Raw genomic sequence first — 23,429 nt, 5'->3', positions numbered from 1 at the left:
GTAGAGAGAAAAGAGTGTATGCAATAGAACAATGTTAATATACCCAGAACATGATCTAATGTAAGATGGCACCTTTTGGTATTTGTATGTAAGTATTCGTAGTATCATTACTTGAGGTATCGATCAACCCACCCCTAGTATTCAGTGTGTCTTGCACTCACTGTTTAACAGGGCATAATATATCCCTTTTCGAAACCTTACAAAGTGCTTCACAGTTGTAAATGAAGTAAAAAGAGAAACCAAACACACAGAAACAAGAAAAATTATGTTTGATTAAACAAAGGCAAACAAGAACCCAAAGATTGATCGAGGCAAGTGAGAGCATCAATAAAAAAGAAAGAAAAAGGTCTAACCATGAGATTTGAAACACTCGACAGTGTTTGCTGACCTGACCTGAGGGTAGAGACTTCCACAGCCTGGAGGTGCGATTGAACTTATAAAAGGCTTGGAATTCTCAAAGTGTTAAGCCCAAAATATCCTGACTCTAACACCATTGTCAAGGCTTCACAGAAACACGTGCAGTCCTTGTGCTACCACGGCTGCATGTCTGCATGATGCTGGCTCAGGCTCTGTTGAAAGCCACTGCTGGGAGGTTTAGGAGGAAGGGGGAAAGGCCAAAGAAGAAAGAGAGGGAGCACTGAAATAAGAGAGAGAGAGAGAGAGAGAGAGAGAGAGAGAGAGAGAGAGAGAGAGAGAGAGAGAGAGTGTATGTGTGTGTGTTGAAGACTGGTCTGCCATGGAAGCCCTTGGGACAGGCACAGTCTTTGCTCAAGGCTACTGCTGCATGTTCAGAGAGGGTGAGAGGATGGTTAGAGAGAAAACCCTTCGCCTCTCTCCCTGTATAATAATATCCACCAACTTTTCAGACAGTGTTGGGAGCAGGGCAAGTGGCACTGGCAGTTGTGTAAGTGGCATGTGTCCTCTCTGCCACAGGCTTGGGACACACTGAGCAGCAGGGACAGCTAGTTTCCCCCAGGCATGCATTAAGCTAGCAGGACCCATTTCAGGCAGTGGCCGTGTCAGGGTCTGTGGCATCAACACCAGCATCAAAAAGGAAATTGCTGGAGGGAAACAAGAGAGGGAGACAGAAAAAGAGATATGGAGAGTTAGAGAGGCAGAGGAGAGGAAAAAGTAGAGGGAGGGAGGGTTGCTGAAGTAGAGAGTAATAGAGCAATTTAGTCATTTAGTTGATGCTCCTTTTTTCAAGAGCAGCTTTCAAAGACAGAGCATATGGAGGTTGAGTGTCGCGTTCAAGGACCCTTTAGACTGGACACCAGGCTGATGGGCACATCGCCTGCTCGCACAGTTCGAACCCTGTGAACTTTGCTACCTTTTAACGACAGAGAAAAAAAAAAAACAAGGTGCAGATATCACAAGTGCCACAGACTCTAATATACACTGCTGTTCTTTTATCTCTCCATCCCCGTAACCTCCCCTCTACTGAGCCCTGAGAGACTGAGCCCGCTGGAGACTCCATCCTCTCCACTGCACGCTACAGCTTTCATTGTTAGAACTATTTTTTCAAATACAAAACTAATAATAGTAACTAAACAAACTACAAATAAGTAGCTAGCATGATAGTTTTTACTAATTAGCACAGAAAGAAGTATTAGAAAAACTTAGATTTTGACCTGATGATGGCAATAGATGAATGGTCATGTGACCAAAATGATTATGATTCATCCAGAGGGGGGACATTAATTTGGTTTGGTTTATTTTGGATTTAACAAACAATGTAATCCAATGGATAGCATGTTAAAGTGTAAACACTTATTTCCAAAATGGTCTTTGGTGTTAAAACATGCAACACATCAGGAAGACCTATTTCAGGTCAAAGACAACAACATATAATACAAATCATACAAGATATTATTATTATTATATTTTTTGGAGTTGTGTTCTTACACTATCCCAAATGTTTCCACCAAATGGCAAACCCAGATAAATCTGTTATTTTATTTTCAGACACGGCACATTTCATTTAGTCGCCCATCAGTGGCGTCATATAACCTTTCACCCTCTAGTTACTCGTAACTCCCGTCAAAACATGGCACCCAGATGATATGTTCAGGAGTAATTGTAAATTGCACAATGTCACAGTAAAAAATACTTGCAACCGTAATACTGCTTTTTCTGCCACAAGGCATCATTTTGTGATTAATTACATGTCACTTTGCAACACAGGAATACAACAGAAACCTTATTTATTGATACATATCAATATCAATCAAGCTTAACGTTACTACAATGTGTTGGTTGACAAGTAGCTAACATTAATGCTAATGCTTGGTGGGTAACATCATAGGGTTACAACATCGTTCATTACGCTCATAAAGTTATTAGTAGTAGGATTGTTTTGACTACAGATAAAAGCAGCGCCGGGCTAACCCACGAATAAGTTCACTAGTAACGTAAACGTTAGATGTATAGAGGGTTTTCACCGATGTCACGTTCTGGGCGGTAACCTGGATGCGCGGCCATATTGGAGGCACTTGGTGTAAACAACTGAATGGAGTAATGGAGTATTGTGCACTTTGGATACTTTAATACTTTATGTCTAAACAACAGAAAAGCTCAGCAAAACGCGTCCAAGATGCAAAGGCATGGAAGGACTTGGACCACAAAAAAGGCACGATATTTTGAGAAATTACAGTTTACAAGTTACAAGTTGGCTCCCTCTTCTTGGATCCATGGTGACCCTGTGATTCTTCCTTCAGTTGCATATCCCGATATAGTCAACTACCTGGTTTTCTCGCCGAGCCCATACACAGCGGAAGACCTTAAATCCTACAAAAGTTTGGAGGCTTATAACCAGATGGTGTGTGGATGGGTCAGGGAGACGCAGTACCAAGTCATTAACAACCAATGTGTTGTGAAGGCCAAAGTAAGTAATGCAATAACGTCTTTAATCAACCTAACCTTAACTGTATGATATCATTGTGATACTCAAGGTGTAGCCAAGTGACTCTCAATAGTTTTTTTTTTCATTTCAAAGACCGAACAAGACAGAGTTTTCCCTTGTAGATCCTGGTTGAGCTTTGCCAAACACAAGCGCCTCCTTTCCTCTGATAACGTCTGGCATTCCTCTCCCTGAATTTTAATAACTTTTGGAAGTCGATAATATTGTTATATTAAATGTTTTTCTCGGTCTGACCTATTGGTACAACCTAAAACACGGCAATAATTAACCATTTTCCTTGACGCCGTTCGCGGGATCTACTTCAGTGCCTGTGCTTTGTTGTGATGCGGAGTACCTCCAACATGGCGACTTCGCGTCTGATGACGCGTCTGATGACGCGCCGTGAAAACCCTCTATAGATAAACGACTAATCTAATGCTAATTTAGCCAGCTAGCTAGCACACTGTTTGTCTGCCTCATCCCCGGCGCAAAGACACTTCATTCGGGATGAGTGCTGACAACACCCCGGGGACATATATAGCTAGTTACCGTTAGCCCCTAGCCAACCAACAGACACCCAATATTACAGCAATCCTTATCTGGCCAGCACTTAACTTCAGTGCCAGATGCTAACGGCAGTTTAATGAAGCGTCGGGAAACAGGCCATATCAGAGCCAGTCACAACAGCAGCCATCCACAACGTTAGCTGTGTCTCCGTTAGCGCTACCGGTGTTCGTGCCAAAAATCTCCTCCCTGCCGAATTTCTCCCCCCTTCGCGTTTGGCTGTCTTTACAGTTAGCTAAATTAACCCGACAAAAGGTGGGTTAAGCACCAAAACGAATAGTTGAGATTACAGAAACGTGAAGGGGGAGATCGTTCTGGGCAGCTTGGAGATGTTCTGCTGCTGCACTGCTGGCTAATGTTAGCTTGCTGGCTCACTAGCTAACTGGTCAGCTAGCTACCAATACAGATCAAATCAATAAAAACGTAATTATGTTGGGGACAATGCAGCTATTTTCTTAGAATGACATGAATAAACGTTACTAAACGTAACGTGAATAAAGTTGAATGGGTGCACTCGCCCGTGAACAGATGCATTCTAACCAGCGATGTGTTTAACAATAAAAACTACAATTCCCATAATTCCACGCAACTTCCCAACGTCATCAAACGTCTGTGTTTACAAACCATTGTTTTGGTTGAGAGACCCCTAGTGGCAGAAAGTTACATATTGTACGTTTAAGATTCATCCTCTGGGCACCATGAATGTCTGTACCAAATGTCATGGTAATCCATGCAAAAGTTGTTGAGATATTTCAGTCTGGTGGCCCAACCAACAGAAAAAATACACAAAAATTCAATTACAAGTTTTTACATGAAAAGAACTGAGAAGGAGACTATTCTGCATGCTTGAATAGCCTCAGCTACATCCCCACACAGCCCTGTCCACACACCATCTTCTTCCAACAGCTTGTCCAAGTGTGTTTTCAAGGGCATTTCTCTTCTGATTACTCTGTGAAAGGCTTAAAAACAAGCCAGCCCTGAAAAGCGAAGGTGGATGGTGGGAGGGGGTGTGAGAGCCTAGAATAAAGCAAGACAAAACCTCCACGTCCACGCTCAGCTGTATTCACTTGTTTCTGTCAAAGTTTCTTTTTCATTAATTTATTATAAGATTGACTTTGGGATGTTCACAGTCTCAGTTTGTACTGTCAAAAAACAACAAGGAAACGAAGAAGAGAAAAAGAAGAGAACTGACTATAACTTCACTCCATCCTGTTTCTATCATTACCTCCATTCTATGCACAACCCTGTTTAAACTCAATGTATCACATTGTATGTTTCAACGATTGCACAACTGGAGCACAGCTGAAACTAACAGGATATATAAATGCTTTTGAACAAAATCATACAAATTGTCAGTTTATACAGAGTGAGATATACGGTCAATTCTTGATTGTACTTTGTTTGCACTGAGATATATTGTAGGTCAATATATTTCTGAGACAGGAGTTAGGGTTACTGCCTCCGACTCCGGAGGCAGTTGCAAGGTACCGAAGGGGCCCGAGAGGGCTGCAGCCTCTGCCGTGAAAGAGGCAAAGCAGCGTGTGTGGGAGAAGTTTGGAGAAGACATGGAGAAGGACTTCGGTCGGCACCAAGGTACTTCTAGAAAACCGTTCGCCACCTCAGGAGGGGGAAGCGGGGAACCATCCAAGCTGTGTACAGTAAAGATGGGACGCCGTTGACCTCAACTGAGGAGGTAATAGGGCGGTGGAAGGAGCACTTTGAGGAACTCCTAAATCCGACTAATACGCCCTCTATGGTAGAGGCAGAGCTGGAGGATGAGGGGGGATTGGCATCAATTTCCCTGGTGGAGGTTGCTGAGGTAGTTAAACAACTCCACAGTGGCAAAGCCCCAGGAATTGATGAGATCCGTCCAGAAATGCTTAAAGCTCTGGATGTGGAGGTGTTGTCTTGGTTGACACGCCTCTTCAACATTGCGTGGAAGTCTGGGACGGTGCCTAAGGAGTGGCAGACTGGGGTGGTGGTTCCCCTTTTTAAAAAGGGGGGACCAGAGGGTGTGTGCCAATTACAGGGGTATCACACTTCTCAGCCTCCCCGGTAAAGTCTACTCCAAGGTGCTGGAAAGGAGGGTTCGGTCGATAGTCGAATCTCAGGTTGAAGAGGAACAATGCGGATTCCGTCCTGGTCGTGGAACAACGGACCAGATCTTTACTCTCGCAAGGATCCTGGAGGGAGCCTGGGAGTATGCCCAACCAGTCTACATGTGTTTTGTGGATCTGGAGAAGGCGTATGACCGGGTGCCCCGGGAGATACTGTGGGAGGTGCTGCGGGAGTACGGGGTCCCTTCTCAGGGCCATCCAATCTCTGTACGACCAAGCGAGAGCTGTGTCCGGGTTCTCGGCAGTAAGTCGGACTTCGTTTCAGGTGAGAGTTGGCCTCCGCCAGAGGCTCACGCTTGTCACCAATCCTGTTTGTAGTATTTATGGACAGGATATCAGGCGTAGTCGGGGTGGAGAGGGGTTGCAGTTCGGTGGGCTGGGGATCTCGTCGCTGCTTTTTGCAGATGATGTGGTCCTGATGGCATCATCGGCCTGTGACCTTCAGCACTCACTGGATCGGTTCGCAGTGTGCAGCGGCTGGGATGAGGATCAGCACCTCTAAATCGGAGGCCATGGTTCTCAGCAGGAAACCGATGGAGTGCCTTCTCCAGGTAGGGAATGAGTCCTTACCCCAAGTGAAGGAATTCAAGTACCTTGGGGTCTTGTTCGCGAGTGAGGGGACAATGGAGTGGGAGATTGGTCGGAGAATCGGCACAGCAGGTGCGGTATTACATTCAATTTATCGCACCGTTGTGGCGAAAAGAGAGCTGAGCCAGAAGGCAAAGCTCTCAATCTACCGGTCAGTTTTTGTTCCTACCCTCACCTATGGTCATGAAGGCTGGGTCATGACCGAAAGAACAAGATCCAGGGTACAAGCGGCCGAAATGGGTTTCCTCAGGAGGGTAGCTGGCGTCTCCCTTAGAGATAGGGTGAGAAGCTCAGTTATCCGTGAGGAGCTCGGAGTAGAGCCGCTGCTCCTTTGCGTCGAAAGGAGCCAGTTGAGGTGGTTCGGGCATCTGGTAAGGATGCCCCCTGGGCGCCTCCCTAGGGAGGTGTTCCAGGCACGTCCAGCTGGGAGGAGGCCTCGGGGGAGACCCAGGACTAGGTGGAGGGATTATATCTCTAACCTGGCCTGGGAATGCCTCGGGATCCCCCAGTCGGAGCTGGTTAATGTGGCCCGGGAAAGGGAAGTTTGGGGTCCCCTGCTGGAGCTGCTACCCCCGCGACCCAACCCCGGATAAGCGGATGAAGATGGATGGATGGATGGATACATATATTATGTAATTGGTCTGTAAAACTGAAGCAATGCTCTAAAGGCATCTGCTGCTGCATAGAGCTTTAGAGTTGGACTCCACCAAAAACATTTTGACACACTGTGGGTCCTCAGTCATACAAAATCAAAACAACTGTGCCCACCTTTCTATTTCGGGGAAAATTATGTTTTGGAAGTACAGTTCCCATGATGCGTTAGGGGAAGTAAACAGTTAATAAAATTGCCATGGATTCAGTGAATTGAACAATGTAGGCTACAACGTAAGCCTAGAATTTCTTTTAGCGTGTAATTGTTTACATTTTGTCAAATTGGCACCATTAAAAGGATGCCGAATTAACTGTTTGAGGCTCCTGTTTGCAATGTGCCCATGGTTGTATAGAAAGCTATCACTAGATGACTTTGATACTCAAACTAACTAAACTAAAAACTTAAAAACATGATAATTCTTAGGCAAGTTCTGGAGTTTCTATTAAGCAGAATTAAGGTTGTTTATGGACATTAAAGATAATTATATCCTCGAAAAGTGTATGTCACACTGAATCTAAAAATATGTGTATAGCAGTATGAAAACCTGTAGTATACAGTGAAGAACTGACAGAAAATGAAGGAGATAGAGCAGTCCCTGGATGGACTCAATCAGGGACACACTGAAGAGATTATATGGATGGTATCTTTAACCTCTACGCCACCGAGATGCCCCACTCATTAAAGCAACTAAACCCAGCCAATAATGGAAAATGAAAGGGAATGCAACTAGCCATTTTTGGTTCTGCCTCGTGTAGCCAGTGTCCACAGTTATGTGACAGGTCTCACTTCAGGGTTCAAAATACTACAAAGGAAGGAAACACTTCAACGAAACTCTTGCTCATTGATTCAGAGGAAATTATATCCACATTTTTGTAGCTGTACTAAAATACAGGATGTGAAAAGTTTCTTCTATCTAAGGATGAAATTATTAATGTAGCTTTTTGAGTGTATGGACATAATGCATTCAGGTAAATTTGAGTTGCAAAAGTCAATATTTGAATAATTTTTACATTTGTTTTGTTATTATTATACTACCGGTCTCCGCACGTCACTTCAATTTTCATAGCAGTTCAAATAGCTCAGTTTTCAACGGCAGAAAATATCTCGATGGAAATCTACAGAATCTAATGGCCTACTGCAGCTATCATCCAATAAAAGGTTAAACTTTACCTGTCATCCTCAGGCACATAATCACACACACACACGCGCACACACACACACGCACATACACACACGACAACCATTCAGTGAATCACACATATCTTTTATCTTTTATCACATCTTGCCAGATGCTGACAAACACCAATTTTCAAATGCTCTATTATTAGTTTTCTTATAATGCCATTTCACTAAAGGAGACAAAGATGAGCTTCACAGTGTGAGAGTGACAGTGGGATACACACAGAGAAAAATTAAGAAAACAGATAGGAGACAATAAAGATGAAGGTCGCATTTTTTCTGTCAAGAAGTATCCTGCTCTGTGAGTGTGTGTAGCCGAGTGTGTGTGTGTGTTTATAACTAGTGTACCCAAGCCTGATTCTCTAATGTGAAAGTAGTTACCTTATTTCTATGCTACATCTTCATTTATTATGTTTAGCCTTTGTGCTTATTTTGTTCCAGTAGTGCCATGCACAGATGGATGACTGTGCATTGTCGTAAATATAATCATTCATATATAATCAATCATTCATTAATAGTCAGATCATTAGTTCACAAGGTAATTCAACAATTTTCAGTCCAAACAACCATCTGAGTAGACGATAAATTAAACTAATGGCTCTGCAAGTGGTTCATTTAAGCAGTCTTAAGTCACCTTTCTGTCTTTCTGTCAAACGGATACTCTTCTCCCAGATTTAATGCAGCACACCTCCACAGTAGTATTATTAGTGAACTTGAGTAAGTCATTAAAAACTGACTGAAGTACTTCAAACTATTAATTTATTTGCTAATCATTCTACTTCTATGAACAATTACAATAAATCATACACTACATGAGGAACTTAAGTGTCACTTTCAGTTGAGAGGTCACCACATTTTACTGCCAGTGGAGGCTAAAATAATAGTGTGTGTGTGTGTGTGTGTGCCTGTGTGTGTGTGTGTGTGTGTGTGTGTGTGTGTGTGACAGTTGGTGGTCTGACAAGGAGTTTGAGTTCCAAACAGACTACTGAACATAACCCAGACAGATGGTATATCACTTTTTTTCTGTGTGCTGAACTCATTGCAAAATGCTAATCTTGACAAGTGAAGTAGCTTTACTTGTAAAACTTTACTTGCATTATGGCAAATTAAAAAGAAATATATCAGGTAGGATAATGTCACATTTTAAATGGTTAAGAAATCAGGGGCAGAACCAGCAGCTCGTGTTAGGTCCTTCCATGGTTACCTGTTGTAGATGTCGTCGTCCTCCCCACCCCAGCCCCAATACTCGTTGGGAAAGCCGTTGATCTTCAGAAACTGTTTTTTACTGAGGCCTGAAACTCCTCCAAAGTACCCTGCATAGGGCAGCCTGCAGGAGGAGAGAAAGGAGGAGATGGGATTGATGAGGAAAGGAGAAAATGTGAGAGAGGGGAGAAGCAGTGAATTAATATAATATACAGTGCCTTGCAAAAGTATTCACCCCCCTTGGCTTTTTACCTATTTTGTTACATTACAGCCTTTAGTTAAATGTTTTTTTAATCAGAATTTTATGTGATGGATCAGAACACAATAGTCTAAGTTGGTGAAGTGAAATGAGAAAAATATATACATAAAACTATTTTTAAGAAATAAAAAACTGAAAATTGGCATGTGCGTATGTATTCACCCCCTTTGTTACGAAGCCCATAAAAAGCTCTGGTGCAACCAATTACCTTCAGAAGTCACATAATTAGTGAAATGATGTCCACCTGTGTGCAATCTAAGTGTCACATGATCTGTCATTACATATACACACCTTTTTTGAAAGGCCCCAGAGGCTGCAACACCTAAGCAAGAGGCACCACTAACCAAACACTGCCATGGAGACCAAGGAACTCTCCAAACAAGTAAGGGACAATGTTGTTGAGAAGTACAAGTCAGGTTTAAGTTATAAAAAAATACCATTACTTACCATTACCATTACTTTCAGCAAAAAACTAAATGGCACGTTTTGAGTTTGCGAAAAGGCATGTGGGAGACTCCCAAAATGTATGGAGGAAGGTGCGCTGGTCTGATGAGACGAAAATTTTACTTTTCGGCCATCAAAGAAAACGCTATGTCTAGGGCAAACCCATCACATCACATCACCCAAAGAACACCATCCCCACAGTGAAACATGGTGGTGGCAGCATCATGCTGTGGGGATGTTTTTCGGCAGCCGGGACTGGGAAACTGGTCAGAGTTGAGGGAAAGATGGATGGTGCCAAATACAGGGATATTCTTGAGCAAAACCTGTACCACTCTGTGTGTGATTTGAGGCAAGGACAGAGGTTCACCTTCCAGCGGGACAATGACCCCAAACACACTGCTAAAGCAACTTGAGTGGTTTAAGGGGAAACACGTAAATGTGTTGGAATGGCCTAGTCAAAGCCCAGACCTCAATCCAATAGAAAATCTGTGGTCAGACTTAAAGATTTCTGTTCAAAAGCGCAAACCATCCAACTTGAAGGAGCTGGAGCAGTTTTGCAAGGAGGAATGGGCAAAAATCCCAGTGGTAAGATGTGGCAAGCTCATAGAGATTTATCCAAAGCTACTTGGAGCTGTGATTGCTGCAAAAAGTAGCTCTACAAAGTATTGACTTTAGGGGGGTGAATAGTTATGCACATTTACTTTTTCTGTTTATTTCTAAAAAATTGTTTCATGTATATATTTTTCTCATTTCACTTCACCAACTTAGACTACTGTGTTCTGATCCATCACATATAATTCAGATTAAAAAAACATTGAACTAAAGGCTGTAATGTAACAAAATGGGTAAAAAGCCAAGGGGGGGTGAATACTTTTGCAAGGCACCGTATAATATATTAGAATTGCCTAAACAAACAAGAACCTTCATGCAGTAGGAAGATTGGCAGCTTCAACTCTCTGCTCAGCTGCATGTTGCTTCTTTGTCAAATAATTGAATTCCAGACAAAATTTGGTGCATTTCTTTATGATACAAAGTGATCTTAGTTTGTTTTTTTAAGAAAAAAAGAAGAGAACATGGGTCCATTGTCCTTTATGTGCAAACAAACGCGTAAAGGGAAAAAAACTATTTCAAAATCGCTTTTAACATGTCAGGAGCCCTATTTGCATGGGTATCACCAGGGGACCTCATGTGATTTAGAAATTACACCCCCCCCAAAGCACATTAGCATGGGATAAGCAATGTCTGTATTTTACTTAAATTTACTGACATTGTCCCCCGAATATGCTGCTTTCAAAACTTTCATTTATATTTGCCAAGGAACCAATACGACCCCAAATCACAGAGATGCCGATTCAAACGGGACATACTATTATCACACAACCTCTGTGTTTGACAAAATATTTTTGGTAATTTGCGGTGGAATCTTTACTCGACAAATTACAGACATTGCAGATTCGCATGGATTAAGATTACAGGTGACCTACGCAATTATTACAAATTACTAGAGGTCCCCGGGTAATACTAGTCCCATGCAAATAGGGCTTAAGTCTGTGATTATATATAAGCCATTTTCGAAAGCTCCAATTTACGACATGAAATTAACACGGCTACCCACTAAGATTATAGTTCATAATAATAATTATTTTCTTAAAGTTAGTGGAAGATGCAAACTTCTGTCCCTGCACAGGTTCTCAGTACTTGCTAATCTGAAATTGTTGACACGAATCATCAGTATCATCACATGTTTCTATATGTGACATGTAGAGACAGCAGAATTTACATAATTGAATAACAACTTGAAGTGTTTCAGGCAATCAGATCTTTTCCTAAAGTGTCTTGTCTTGGATGCGTTTTTAAATGGATAACTTACGGGTGCCTTTCTACAGTAAATGGATAATCCACATTCATATATAATCCACTCAAGACACATGAAATGACCGGGTGTAAAGAGGGGCCACAGTATACTGTACAGTAGGCCTCTGGTGCTAAAATCAGCCAAACAGACATTGGCTGCTTTAAGTCCAGTTACCTTGTTAGCTTGAAGTGTGTGTGTGTGTGTATATAGACAGTGGACAAAAGAAGGCAAACGGGCGTTGTAATTTTTTTTTCCTCAAAAGTCGTGAGACCAGTGAAGTGGGACGGATGTCAGCTGCGAGTGTCATGACAGGTTCCTGGAGTCTAACCAGAGGCTGATGCGTGTGTGTGTGTGCGTGTGTATGTGCGCATATTCTGGACAGTATGTGTTGTCAAAAGTATGACAGCTCCCTGTTGAAATATGACAAAAAGAAGGTAATGAGACCTTATGTTTCTGCACAAATTGTCTCAGCATCAATATGGTAATGTGTGTGTGTGAGAGAGACAGAGTATGTGTACTTGTGCTTAAAAATGACACATCTAGAGGAGAAGAATAAGAGAGAAATAGAGAGAGAGAAGAACTGGAGATTTTATTAACTGCATGTTTTTCTTGAGAACTTGATTGACTGATTTGATTTTTTTTTAAAGTCTCGCTAGAAAAAGGATTAGCAGTTTTGACTCCATAAACTCCATATCTGTCTGTTTATTTCCTGAGAGAAGTGTGATATTCATCATCAAATAACTCTCATACTGTACACTACTGAGATACAGGCATTATGGACATACGGTATGTCAATCATTTTATGATGTAAATTTAAAGCTATAGTGTGTCGTTTTTATGATGTAGTCTCCCCCATGAGAAATTCTAAGTAATGACAACAACACTGTCTGCGCATCCACATGATACAGCCTTCCGGGATCGAGCACAACCCCCACCCCTCCTCCACGCAGTTGCTAGTAGATCAAAGAGGACACAGGGATTAAAAAAATATGATGGACTCTTCATTAATTATCTTCACTCGAGTTTCTGCGAGGGAAAGTCACCGGACGACACAATCTTCTGAACATAGCCATAACTGCATTATGAGTTGCAACTACAGAGAGTTTTGTGGAGCTGATAGTCTAAATTAGCTTTGTAGCAACTCATTTGGCAATGGCTTGAATGTAACGAACGTTCATTAATATCAAAAAGTTACGCACTAAAGCTTTAAGGTCAAAATGTATGAGAAAAATAACAACAAAAAACGTATTGTCCTTGTTTTATTCTGTAAAATAATAATAGCTATCTGAACCATCTGCAACTAACCTTCAATCAGCTTCTTTCTATAAAGGCTGGGGTCCTGAACAAACACAAACATTTGATGCCAAAGTTGGAACAGTTTTGTTTATTCCACATGACAAATAGATTTTTGTTTTTGTTTTTTTGTGCTTTTCCTTGAGGTTTGAAGTGGGCTGGGCCATGTTGTGAAATGGACTTTAAGGTGACCCCTTTCTGCACAGAGAGCTTGTCAGGTGTTGTGAGGTGCTAAGGTAATGGAAAATAACTTAATGCGACCTGACTTTTATATTTGAGAGGAACTAAGGTTGTCTTCCTGAAATGACTCCAAAATACGCTAATTTACTCTTTGCCCCAAGTCGACTTCATAAGAAGAAGATTTATTTTCTTTCTTACACACAGGCCTGAAATACACACACAAGCTCAGGACCTATACATGCAGCAATGGAGAGATGTCAGAGATGAGCGCCCGAGCAGTTGGGGGTTTGGTGCATTGCTTAAGGAAACCTTGGCAGCGCCAAAGAGGTGAACTGGCACCTCTCCAGCTACCAGTTCCCAACCCAAATCCCTATTGACTGAGCTACTCCCACCCCACATGAGGCTAAAATAAAAAAAATGTCATTAGTTCTTTGTGCGTTTCTTGCTTTCTGACTTTTTCCCTTTAATTTGAAAGCTTCCTAAATGCTTAAACTGCCAAACAAAAAAGTTTTTAGGCTGACTCAGACAACTTTGACCTTGGGAACCAATTTTCTACAATGATGTGATTTCTACATCAGCAATTAACGGAAATCAATCCTGTGACCTTCCACTCACTCAAAACACCAGCCTTTACTTTTAATCTAAAGAAAGCATTTCAAGTCTTTACTGATTCATTGCTAGTAAGAAATGTTAGCTACAACCCTACTTACCACCTGGTGTTGTATTTGTTGCCAGACAGCATTAGCTTATTGAGCACTATATCAGGGACCTGCTGCAGCTCCTGAGGGCTTTCAGTAGGATAATTATTGTGGAATGACAGCTCTTCGATTGGAAGGGTCACATTTGCAGGCCATGTTTAGGCCATTGATCAAACGTTTTTGGTGCTTTTAGATAATTGAGGGTAGGTGTAGTGTCATTATGCAAAAAGACACAACTAAAACAGGACGTTATTATTCAGTGCTGGCAGTAAGGATGCAGTAAACTGTGGAGCTCTCCTTCATGCTACAGAAACAGTAGCTGCAGAAAACAGCAACAGGTTTGTCTAGCACCTGAACACAGTCTACAAAGTTTATAACGGTCTTTGCTCAAAATGTAGCCTAGACTTGTAAGTTAAGCTTTGTATCATGTGCTCTTGTTAGGACTACAGAAGTATGACCAAATTAAAATTGGCAGCTGTGAACTGTGGTGCATTTTCATGCTAATTTAGGCTTCAGACAAGGATTTAAAGTATGATTAGATTTAGTCAAATTGAATACTGCTCTGTCTATTGTCTATCAGAAAACAGACTGTAGGCCAACTCTAATTATGTTCATGCTAGGCAGCCAATTGCATATTAAAATTCTACTTTTTTTGAAAATATAAAGTGATTATATAGTAATACCTTGAGTGGAAAGGTCGTTTGCAGAACCCACCTGGAAAAACCACCTTCAAGGTACAATTACCTGTAGTGTGTGTGTATAAGCTATCAAAGTGTGCATATGTGACTTCATTTATTCTACCATTACGTGGGATCACTAATGTATTGAGATGAGTTCAAACAAAATAGCAATTAGACTTTAGCATATGCTATAAACCAATACTGCATTTGAAAACAAGTGTCAAGTGTTCCTAAGCATCAAGACTGTGCAAAGAAGTTGGGTACCATGGTCCCTTGTCAGCGCTAAAATCACACGCCAAGTTAAAAACCATCCCCTCACCTGAAGCCAAACTTGTCCATGGCGATGGCGAAGTGCCTTGGCTGGTCGTAGCAGTGGTAGAGGTTGCGGTCGTCCATTGGAATCAGGTCCACGTCGCTAAAGATGAAGCAGTCATACTCTGCGTCCTTCAAAGCCTCCGTGTAGCCAACATTCAACAACTTGGCACGATTGAAGGTGTCCTCACCCAACTGCAAGAAAACACAACAAGAAGGATGAGTATTTCATTGTTTTTATATAGATGAGGAGGGCAGATAATGTACCTCATCAGCACATGTCATCTGCTTGAAAGGCTCTGTGTGAATAAAGTTGAATAGCTTGGAACGTGTTATCGTCTAAATCACAAATTCAGAATGTGCGACATCAGTAACATGTTCAGTGAACTAGAGAACGGATACCGTAACTCTCTTTCTATAACGAACAACATGTGCCTTCAATCTGCCACTGCCAAGGTTAAATGTAGAATAATACAAGAGTTAAAGATGACATTGAAAGGACCCTGAAAGAGAGAGAGAATTAATACTGCCAATATATATAAAACATTTTCATTATACTGTATGGAAACAACAACCGAATTTAAAAATTTACTTGAAAGTAACGCAATAGTTACTTTCTGAAGTAACTAGTTACTTTCATAATTTGTAACTGAGTAACTAATTTAGTTACTTTTTGGAAGCAGTAACTAGTAACTGTAACTAATTACTTTTTAAAAGTAACTCACCCAACACTGGTCAGACCAAGCCAAATGTCAAATGACCCCAATAAAAGATCTGTTACCTGAAACAGTGAAACACTTCTTCTGAGACTCTCAGTCTGTCTGGCTTAACACCTTTTCCAGACAAATTCCAGTATTTTTCAATATTTTTTTGTAATATCTGTTTACCTCTATTGAAGTAGATTCATGCTATATATCAAAGAATAAATCATAAATGTGTGCGTATTGCTGGGACGAACAGGTAATTTGATAGCTAGCTTGGTAAGTTGGTTTGCACTGTAAGTAGATCCCCACGCAACTGGCAAAAACAGCTAATTCATTGTGTGTTTACGCATGTTTTGGCTCGGATACAAGCATTTGAAATGATGTATATGAATTTAATTTGAAAATACTTTGCCGGAGGTGTGTTTCCCCAAATTTCTATAACAAATCGCAAAGTTGGCATGAACTGTAGTCAGAATGGCCAGAATTATTAAAGGACCCAGGTTGAAATATACCAGAATTTTCAGCCAAACACGTTGTCAGTTCAGTTTCAGATCATCATTGAACATTAGTGTTTAGTGTCTGCAGTGCCAGTCTGTATTATCTCTAAAGGTATTGTGAACGGTTTGCGCTGCTGCAGTGAAACACATCTGTTTTTCAGTCTCTGCATTATGGCCCAGGTTCAACACTTTGGCTAAGATAAATGCATTCTTGCCAAGCAGCACAGCTATGTAAGATAGTCAAGGTTAATATATATATATATATAGCCGGTATTAATTCAATAATGTACAATCTATTTTATATCTCTTTCTGCAGAGGCCTTGTGCTGGGTAAAAAGTTAAAAAGTGAGAATTTGCTTCTTTTTGAACGGGATATTAAACTATGGAAGTATTCATTAGTTGGACCCTATATCACATGTAAATTTAAGGATTGTTCCATTTACAGGAAACAAAAACACAATAAAAATGTGCAATGTCTTAATCCTGTTACTTCAGGTTAGTTGATAAAGTTAAAGTAAATATCATGTCCAGCAGGGTTTAAAATTAGAAGAGTAAATAGCAAAAGTAACATGTCAACTATTTATGATCCAGTAGTTGATGAGTACTTGCAATAGAAAAACAAAATGTTAAGTGTAGACATGAAGGTCTGAACATCTGATTGTGAACATTTGTGAAATTGCTCTTTATTTTAGGACATTTTGTGGTACTGTTTGAAGAATTTGATGATTTGATGGTGTCTTGTAAGAAATTGGTGGCTTTTTTACAGTAACAATAGTGAGCTACAAAGAAAGCTGCTGTATTTACATTGAAAAATGTAGCTTTTCATGCAAATCTGACTCGTGTAGTTCCGTTAAGTCCTTATGCAAAATCCTGAAGACGTGAGCCCCACATGACAAGATTACATGTTTATGTAGACGTGACTGGGTCCCAGTGCAAAGCTTCATTTCTCATAAAAAAGACCCAGTTTGATGAATGTCTCAGTATGTAGCAGAACAATGAACAACTGTTACTAATTTTCTGCAGTCACATATTCCTTGGCCATTAAGGAAAACCACCAACTTTTAACAGCACAGAGAATTTCCGAGATGTTTAATGCATGTGCTGCCTGTCTTTACTTCTGTTCAGGATACAGTTTTTATTGGGAGGTACACTTGTTTCCACACTGGTGCATTATCTGTTCGGACCAACCGTGAATCGTGAAAAAATACAATGCGTAATCCCCCTGGTAAACCCACTAATACCTGAGATTTGAGAGCATAATCCCCTGTGCAGGTAACAAAAAAAGATCTATTGTCACAAATCCACTGAGGCTCCATAATATCAGCTAATGTGGTCCTCTGTCTGTTTTTGGACAACAGTCTGTTCAGTAGGTAGAAATCATATAAATCATATGTGGTTAGTAGAGCAAAATATGGCCAATGTCTGACCAGAAACTAAGGGCAGCAACATCAGCAGCTGATATATTTTAGAACATTTCAGTGGTTCTTGGGATCTAGGACAAAATATGTCCCGCAAATAGACAGGCGAGTTTGGTGAAAATCAAAAAATAAACCTAATCAGTATATTACACTATATTATTTTAAATTATATCTAAAATATTTCAGATTTTATATGATTTTGTTTTAACAACGTTTTTATGATGCCCATGGTTTTTATATATAAAAGTGAAAAGTTTTAAAACATTTTCACTAGATTGTCTACTGTATATCTCCCTGCAGAGGAACAAAAAACAAGCTTTCTTTTTGTGCTACTATAACCTCATTAAGCATTATTGCGGTCATTGTATATTATTTTAATAAGACGTCAGTGTTTGAACCTCCCAGTGTCACGGCTTTGTCTTATGGCTCTAAATCTTCCCTTATAAGCAATATCATATGACTTGCAGGATGTGAGGTAAACTGAGGCAATGGGATTGATGGATACAGTGGTTTACAGGCTTGTAAGCCTGTGGGTGGGTATACTTATTTTTAGCTGCATTTTGTTAAGTTGTCGGTTTTATTTTATTTAACTATTTGAACTGAATATTGATAAATAAAACATTTGAAAGTTGTATTTAAAATTTTAATATACAAAATGCAACACTTGTTATCTCCCAATATACACTGGCAAGAAGCCATGTACAGTAGAAAGAGGATTGTGCAGTCTTTTATTTATTTATTTACAAGGGGCAGTGCACATTTCCACCTCAATGTAAATGAGCCACAGTTAGCTAATAAACAATTTTTTTTATTTTCATTTTGTCCTGGGCAGGTTATTATGAATTTGATCTAATGTTATCAATACAAGGCTTCAGCAGGCACTACAGTACAACACAATACCATACAATAAAATACATAAATACATTACAAAAATAGCAGATATGTATGTAAAGGCAGTACCAGAGATGAGGTAGTATGATTACTCATGATTGCATGTTTGGATGCTTTAAGCTATCTCTTAAGTTTATGTTTAAAGGTTAGGTAGTTAGTGCGCTTTCTTAATTCAATAGGAAGACTATTCCAGTATAGTGGGTGGCTCTGACTGAGAAGACTGTTTGCCCAAACCTGCTACGTCTGTATTGTACAACACAGTCCCCTCTGGTAGTTGCTCTTATTGCCCCTCCTACCTCTGTGTTCAAACCAGTTTATTTCCCACTACTCTATTGTTGAGGTTTTTTTTCAGTATTGGTTGTATTATTTTGTTGACGCAGTGTTTTCTGTGGACTCTGCATTTTCCCCTGCTGCCGTCTGCATTTTTCAGTTTCTTTAGCCTGTTGTTTTCAGTCCATTCTTTCTCACCCAAAATGCACTAGACAAAAACTGCACAATTTGCCTACAGTGCCTCACAGGGGACAGTAAAACTGTTCATGTGTGAAATTTGACAAATCAACAAATTACATGTTGACAGGGTACTCCAATTTAGCATATTTGCAATTTCACTGCCATCTTTTAACTTTCAAGGACATTTCTGTTCCATTCGTTTTTGATCATGCTGGACCCATAATGCAGTGTGCATTTGCATGTGAGCATGTGGTCTCAATTGTGCTCTACATTTTTGTTTGCTGTGAACTGCAAACAAAACTGCGGTTCTGAAAACATGTTCAGTTGCTTGACATTGATTTATCTATTGATATCTCATATCCAGTGTGATCTTATTGGGTTGAAGTATAACAGCAGCCCACGGCACAACCACATTTTTTTCATTAACGTTTCAGCTTGAATTTCTCACCTGTACCCTTAAACCTGTAATTTATTTGTTTTGGCCACTTGGGGGAAGTGCAATAAGTACACTGACATACTATCAACATATATACTTATTTTGATATTGTAAAAGTGCAAGCAAACTGTTACCTATTTACACATTCAGCAGTTGCATAACAACATTATCATCCATTTGGAGTTGTGCTTCAGGTCACTTAAAGTCAAATATCCACTGTTCTTTTTAACTCAGATTTGGTCTATACCACCGTGACTCCTGAGGGATATACCTGGCTAATTAGCTGCTAAATGCTCCACTGTGTTCACCAGTTTGTCGCTAACAGTAACTGTACAGTGGAATTATGCAAGCTTTTTCGCTGAGTTAGGGTTAGCTGCCGGTTTCGGTTGAAAATGATGCTGATTAGAGCTGTGAGAATGAAACAAAACAGTTTGTTGCCATATTAAAATAATGAGATGAAACATGCTAAAATATTCTGTAGGACTGAGACAAACCGCAGCCCTAGCGACACCTTTCAGCTGACAACTAAGTGCAGGCAGCAGCTGGGAAAACAGACTTCTGACTGGAAAGCTGCTGGGGTGAATCACTGGCTACCTGGGAAAATGTAGGTCGGGTAATTGAATGGAAAACACTCATCATCTGCCATCAAGGTGTCCAGTTACTCCACCGCAGCCGCTCAGTGACTGACAGCAGGAAACTGTGACTGTAACGCTCCCCTGTTGTTGTTGTTGTTGTTGTTGTTGGCAGCTCCCTGTAATGTGTTCAACAGTGTGTGTGTGAGGCAGGACACTGCTAAGAGAAATGTGTGTTTAGTCAATCCTGATGGGAAAGATTTCAACAATCCTCCAAAAGTTGCAGTGATAAGGTTTGGACCATCTGCAGCTGGTTATCAACTTCAGCGAAATCGACAATTAACCATCTCAACAAACACAAAGATAAAACTGACTTTAAAAAACAACTGCCATCATATTTTCAGAGTTCTTCTAAAATATTCACGACACAGATATCTCAGCTCTCTTGAAGGCTCAATGTGCAATTGAAACTTTTGTTCAAAAGTGTTAGAAATCGCCCTGCACACATTCCTATCAAATGTGATGGAAAGTGTTAGTCACGTGTGCTTTACAGAAATTTCAAAGCAAAGGCTTGTAAATTCTGGTTATAGTTTCTTGAAAAGCTGTTGCTGACTCAGAGAAATAGAGGCAAACATCTGAAACATCACCTCACATGTCACAGCTTTTTAAACGAAGCAGGGGATCTCAATAGAAAGTTATTATGAAATTAGAATTTCGAAAAACTGACAGCTACTCTTGCAAAGAGCTAAGTCAAGGAGAACTGGACTTGCTAGATATACCATGTGCCATTTCTATGAAACTCACTACAAAAAGAGTAATATTTTAAAGAAACTAATCATGAGAACAGCTTGGTAACACTTAAGATCCCCACATTTTGAGTAGTTGAGGAAGAAGAGTAGAAGAAATGAGGAACAAATGAAGAACTGCTAGTGAACCATTAGTGAATAAGTAACTCCTAATCAAATTTTATACAGAAGCTAATGATTAGTTAACTGAGAAACAAGTAAGGAATGAGTCAGTAACGACTTGATAATTGATGAATCGTTAATAAGAACTTCCCTAATAATTCCTAATGGAGGACTATATAGATAAGGATGAGTTACTAGAGAACAGTCTGGGAAAGCCTATATCAATAAGCTATGATCAGTTCGTGAATTGATCACACTGACCACTTTCTTAAGTTGTTACTGATTAACTCTGAACCAGCTGCTGAGCGGCACAAAACTAGTAACGACTCAGTAGTTACTAATTAGTTAAACATTAGTTACTGTTTTTGTGCCGACCATAAGCCGTAAACAGGCAAGAGGCCGTAAACTGCGGTAAAAACCCAGATTGAGACGCGTATACTGAATGTGCTGAATACATGTCCACAGAATGCCTTTAAAACCTGAATAATACCGGAATATCCCACATCTTAATCGGAAAATGCTATATTCGGAAAAAGGCCTTATTCCGAATATCCAACTGGAATATGCTGTTTCTATGACCTGTATCAAATTCTGAATATTGGTGTACATGTAAACATACTCATTGATTCTCAAACTCACCCACACTAAAACCACTTTAGCTTTGCTGTTTAGGAGCCACTACTGGAGCTGTTTCCACTCTTACTCAGCATTAAAATTGTCATTTATCATGCCCTCGTTGACCTCTCCTAGTTGCTGCCCCTCTGGGATTTCCCACTGCCATCCTAAGTGGTATTTTATTTAAAAGTTCAAGTGAAGTTTGTAAAGTCGACTCTTCAGGAGACAAAAAGCCTTGTCTCATCAATAACAATAAGTGAATGATTGATTGAAGCGGCACATCTTTGTGCATAATTTTGATATTTTTTTTTATCTGCATTCTGGAGCATGATAAGTCATATACCTGTAAGTAAACTAATAACACTGAGAATGTATATTTATTTAATAAACTAACTTAGCTGGAAAATGAATTTTCTGGTAAAGAGAATAAGAATGTGAAAGCAAGATGGTGCAGCAATATGGTGACACTGTATGTATAAGTAAGCACAGAATGTCCTGAACGAGCCAGTCTGTCCTACTAACAATGTTTGTTGAGATAGCAATACACTTAGATCCACTTAATTCATTTACATTATTCTCAAGTATCAGTACCACATTTTAAATCCCTTGCAACCCACTCTGACTGTAACCTGCTCTGCAAGTGGTCAGAGGCATTTTTTTTAGTTTTAGTGTAACACATTATTACACAACAAGAGAAAGTGAAGAATGAGATCGTAAATGACTGCTGGGACATGGTGCTTTTTACTTTGTAAAACATGGTTATACCACAACCGTTATTGCGACCATTGCTGGATTTCAGAAGTTGATACTGATACAAAAAAATAATGTGATAAGGATATAGTGGGGGGCGAACGATGTAATGCCGTTACTCGTTCTTAATGCATTGGACCCAGCAGTTGACAAAACAATCTCACGTCAAGATCCAGTAGCTGTTCTGGAGCATTTAGTCATATTTACAATGCCAAGATATCTGGGAAAACTCCATGTGCTGATAAGGATCATGTGATATGATCAAAAAGGTCCAGAACAACCACTTAATGGACTTTGAGGTAAAACTGTTTTGTTAACTTTAAAACTGGCTTTAATTCAAACTCTTCGCATCCAAACTCAAATCAATACAGAGTTAAAGTATGATGTCAACTTAAGAGGTGGGACAATTAGCTTAAAAGGCCTTGAACAACACAAAAACAAAGAAAGAAATAAAAAAAAAAACATTTGCTGTATCCAATCACATTTTTCATTCTTGCCTCTTCTATTCAATCCATGACTTCTCCTCTACTCCCAAAGTAAAAGGTAAATCTTCCACCTCTCTACACTTCCTGTTCATGTCATCACTTACTTTTATTTTCTCTCCTCTCATGCTTCTTGCTCTTTCTGTCTCTGGCAGTGCTTCCCTGGTGTGTCTTCAGTAATCAGTGTCAGTCTCCTTCTTTCTCTACGTGCCCTCTGGAAACCAATTAGCCCTATCAGCCATATCTGAGTATCACCAGATAAATCCATCACTGCTCCCTCTGTGAGTGTGTGTGATGAACATATAACTTTCTCCTGGTCACCGTACACACACACACACACACACACACACACACACACACACACACTGTTGTGCTGTTGCCATGGAGATGGATTAAGGCCCAGCCATTGCTCTGCCTGAATGATTGTCACCAGACGGCGAGCCAGTGTGTGTATTTCAATGGAATGTGTGTATGACACATTTTGAGTGTCTGTGTGTGTGTGTGTGTGTGTGTGTGTGTGTGTGTGCAACATGGTTTATCAGTCTCCTGCAGATAGACGGAGGTGGGGCCTCTCATCCTATCATTTGGCCTGGTCAGTCAGTGCAGGGAAAGAAAGACCACAGGAGAGGTAGAGAGAGATTTCACCTTATCTCACTTAATGGAGATTGAGTTGAATGAATGTGAGTATGCGCGTGGCTTCCTCTGTGTGCGTATGAGCATATGTGTTGGGAGGAAAGAAGCTGACCTCCACCAAACAGCAATTGTCCAAACATAGCTAAGCAA

At 40.3% G+C, this 23,429-nt stretch overlaps 1 protein-coding gene across 1 annotated transcript in view; it reads right to left on the bottom strand.

The window, feature by feature from the left end:
• b4galt2 (UDP-Gal:betaGlcNAc beta 1,4- galactosyltransferase, polypeptide 2) overlaps nucleotides 1–23,429 on the bottom strand; it is a 141,994-nt gene that overhangs the window by 17,334 nt on the left and 101,231 nt on the right. Inside the window, exons 4-5 of the mRNA XM_078263968.1 lie at nucleotides 14,931–15,118; nucleotides 9,204–9,326 (exon numbers count right to left, since the gene is read on the bottom strand). Coding sequence (XP_078120094.1) covers nucleotides 9,204–9,326; nucleotides 14,931–15,118 — 311 coding nt within the window. The remainder of the gene's footprint in view (nucleotides 1–9,203; nucleotides 9,327–14,930; nucleotides 15,119–23,429) is intronic.

The sequence above is a fragment of the Sander vitreus genome, chromosome 12 (assembly GCF_031162955.1).
Source record: "Sander vitreus isolate 19-12246 chromosome 12, sanVit1, whole genome shotgun sequence".
NCBI classification, from domain to species: domain Eukaryota; kingdom Metazoa; phylum Chordata; class Actinopteri; order Perciformes; family Percidae; genus Sander; species Sander vitreus.
Note: the sequence above shows the minus strand (reverse complement) of the source record. Positions and strands in the feature narration are given on the sequence as shown.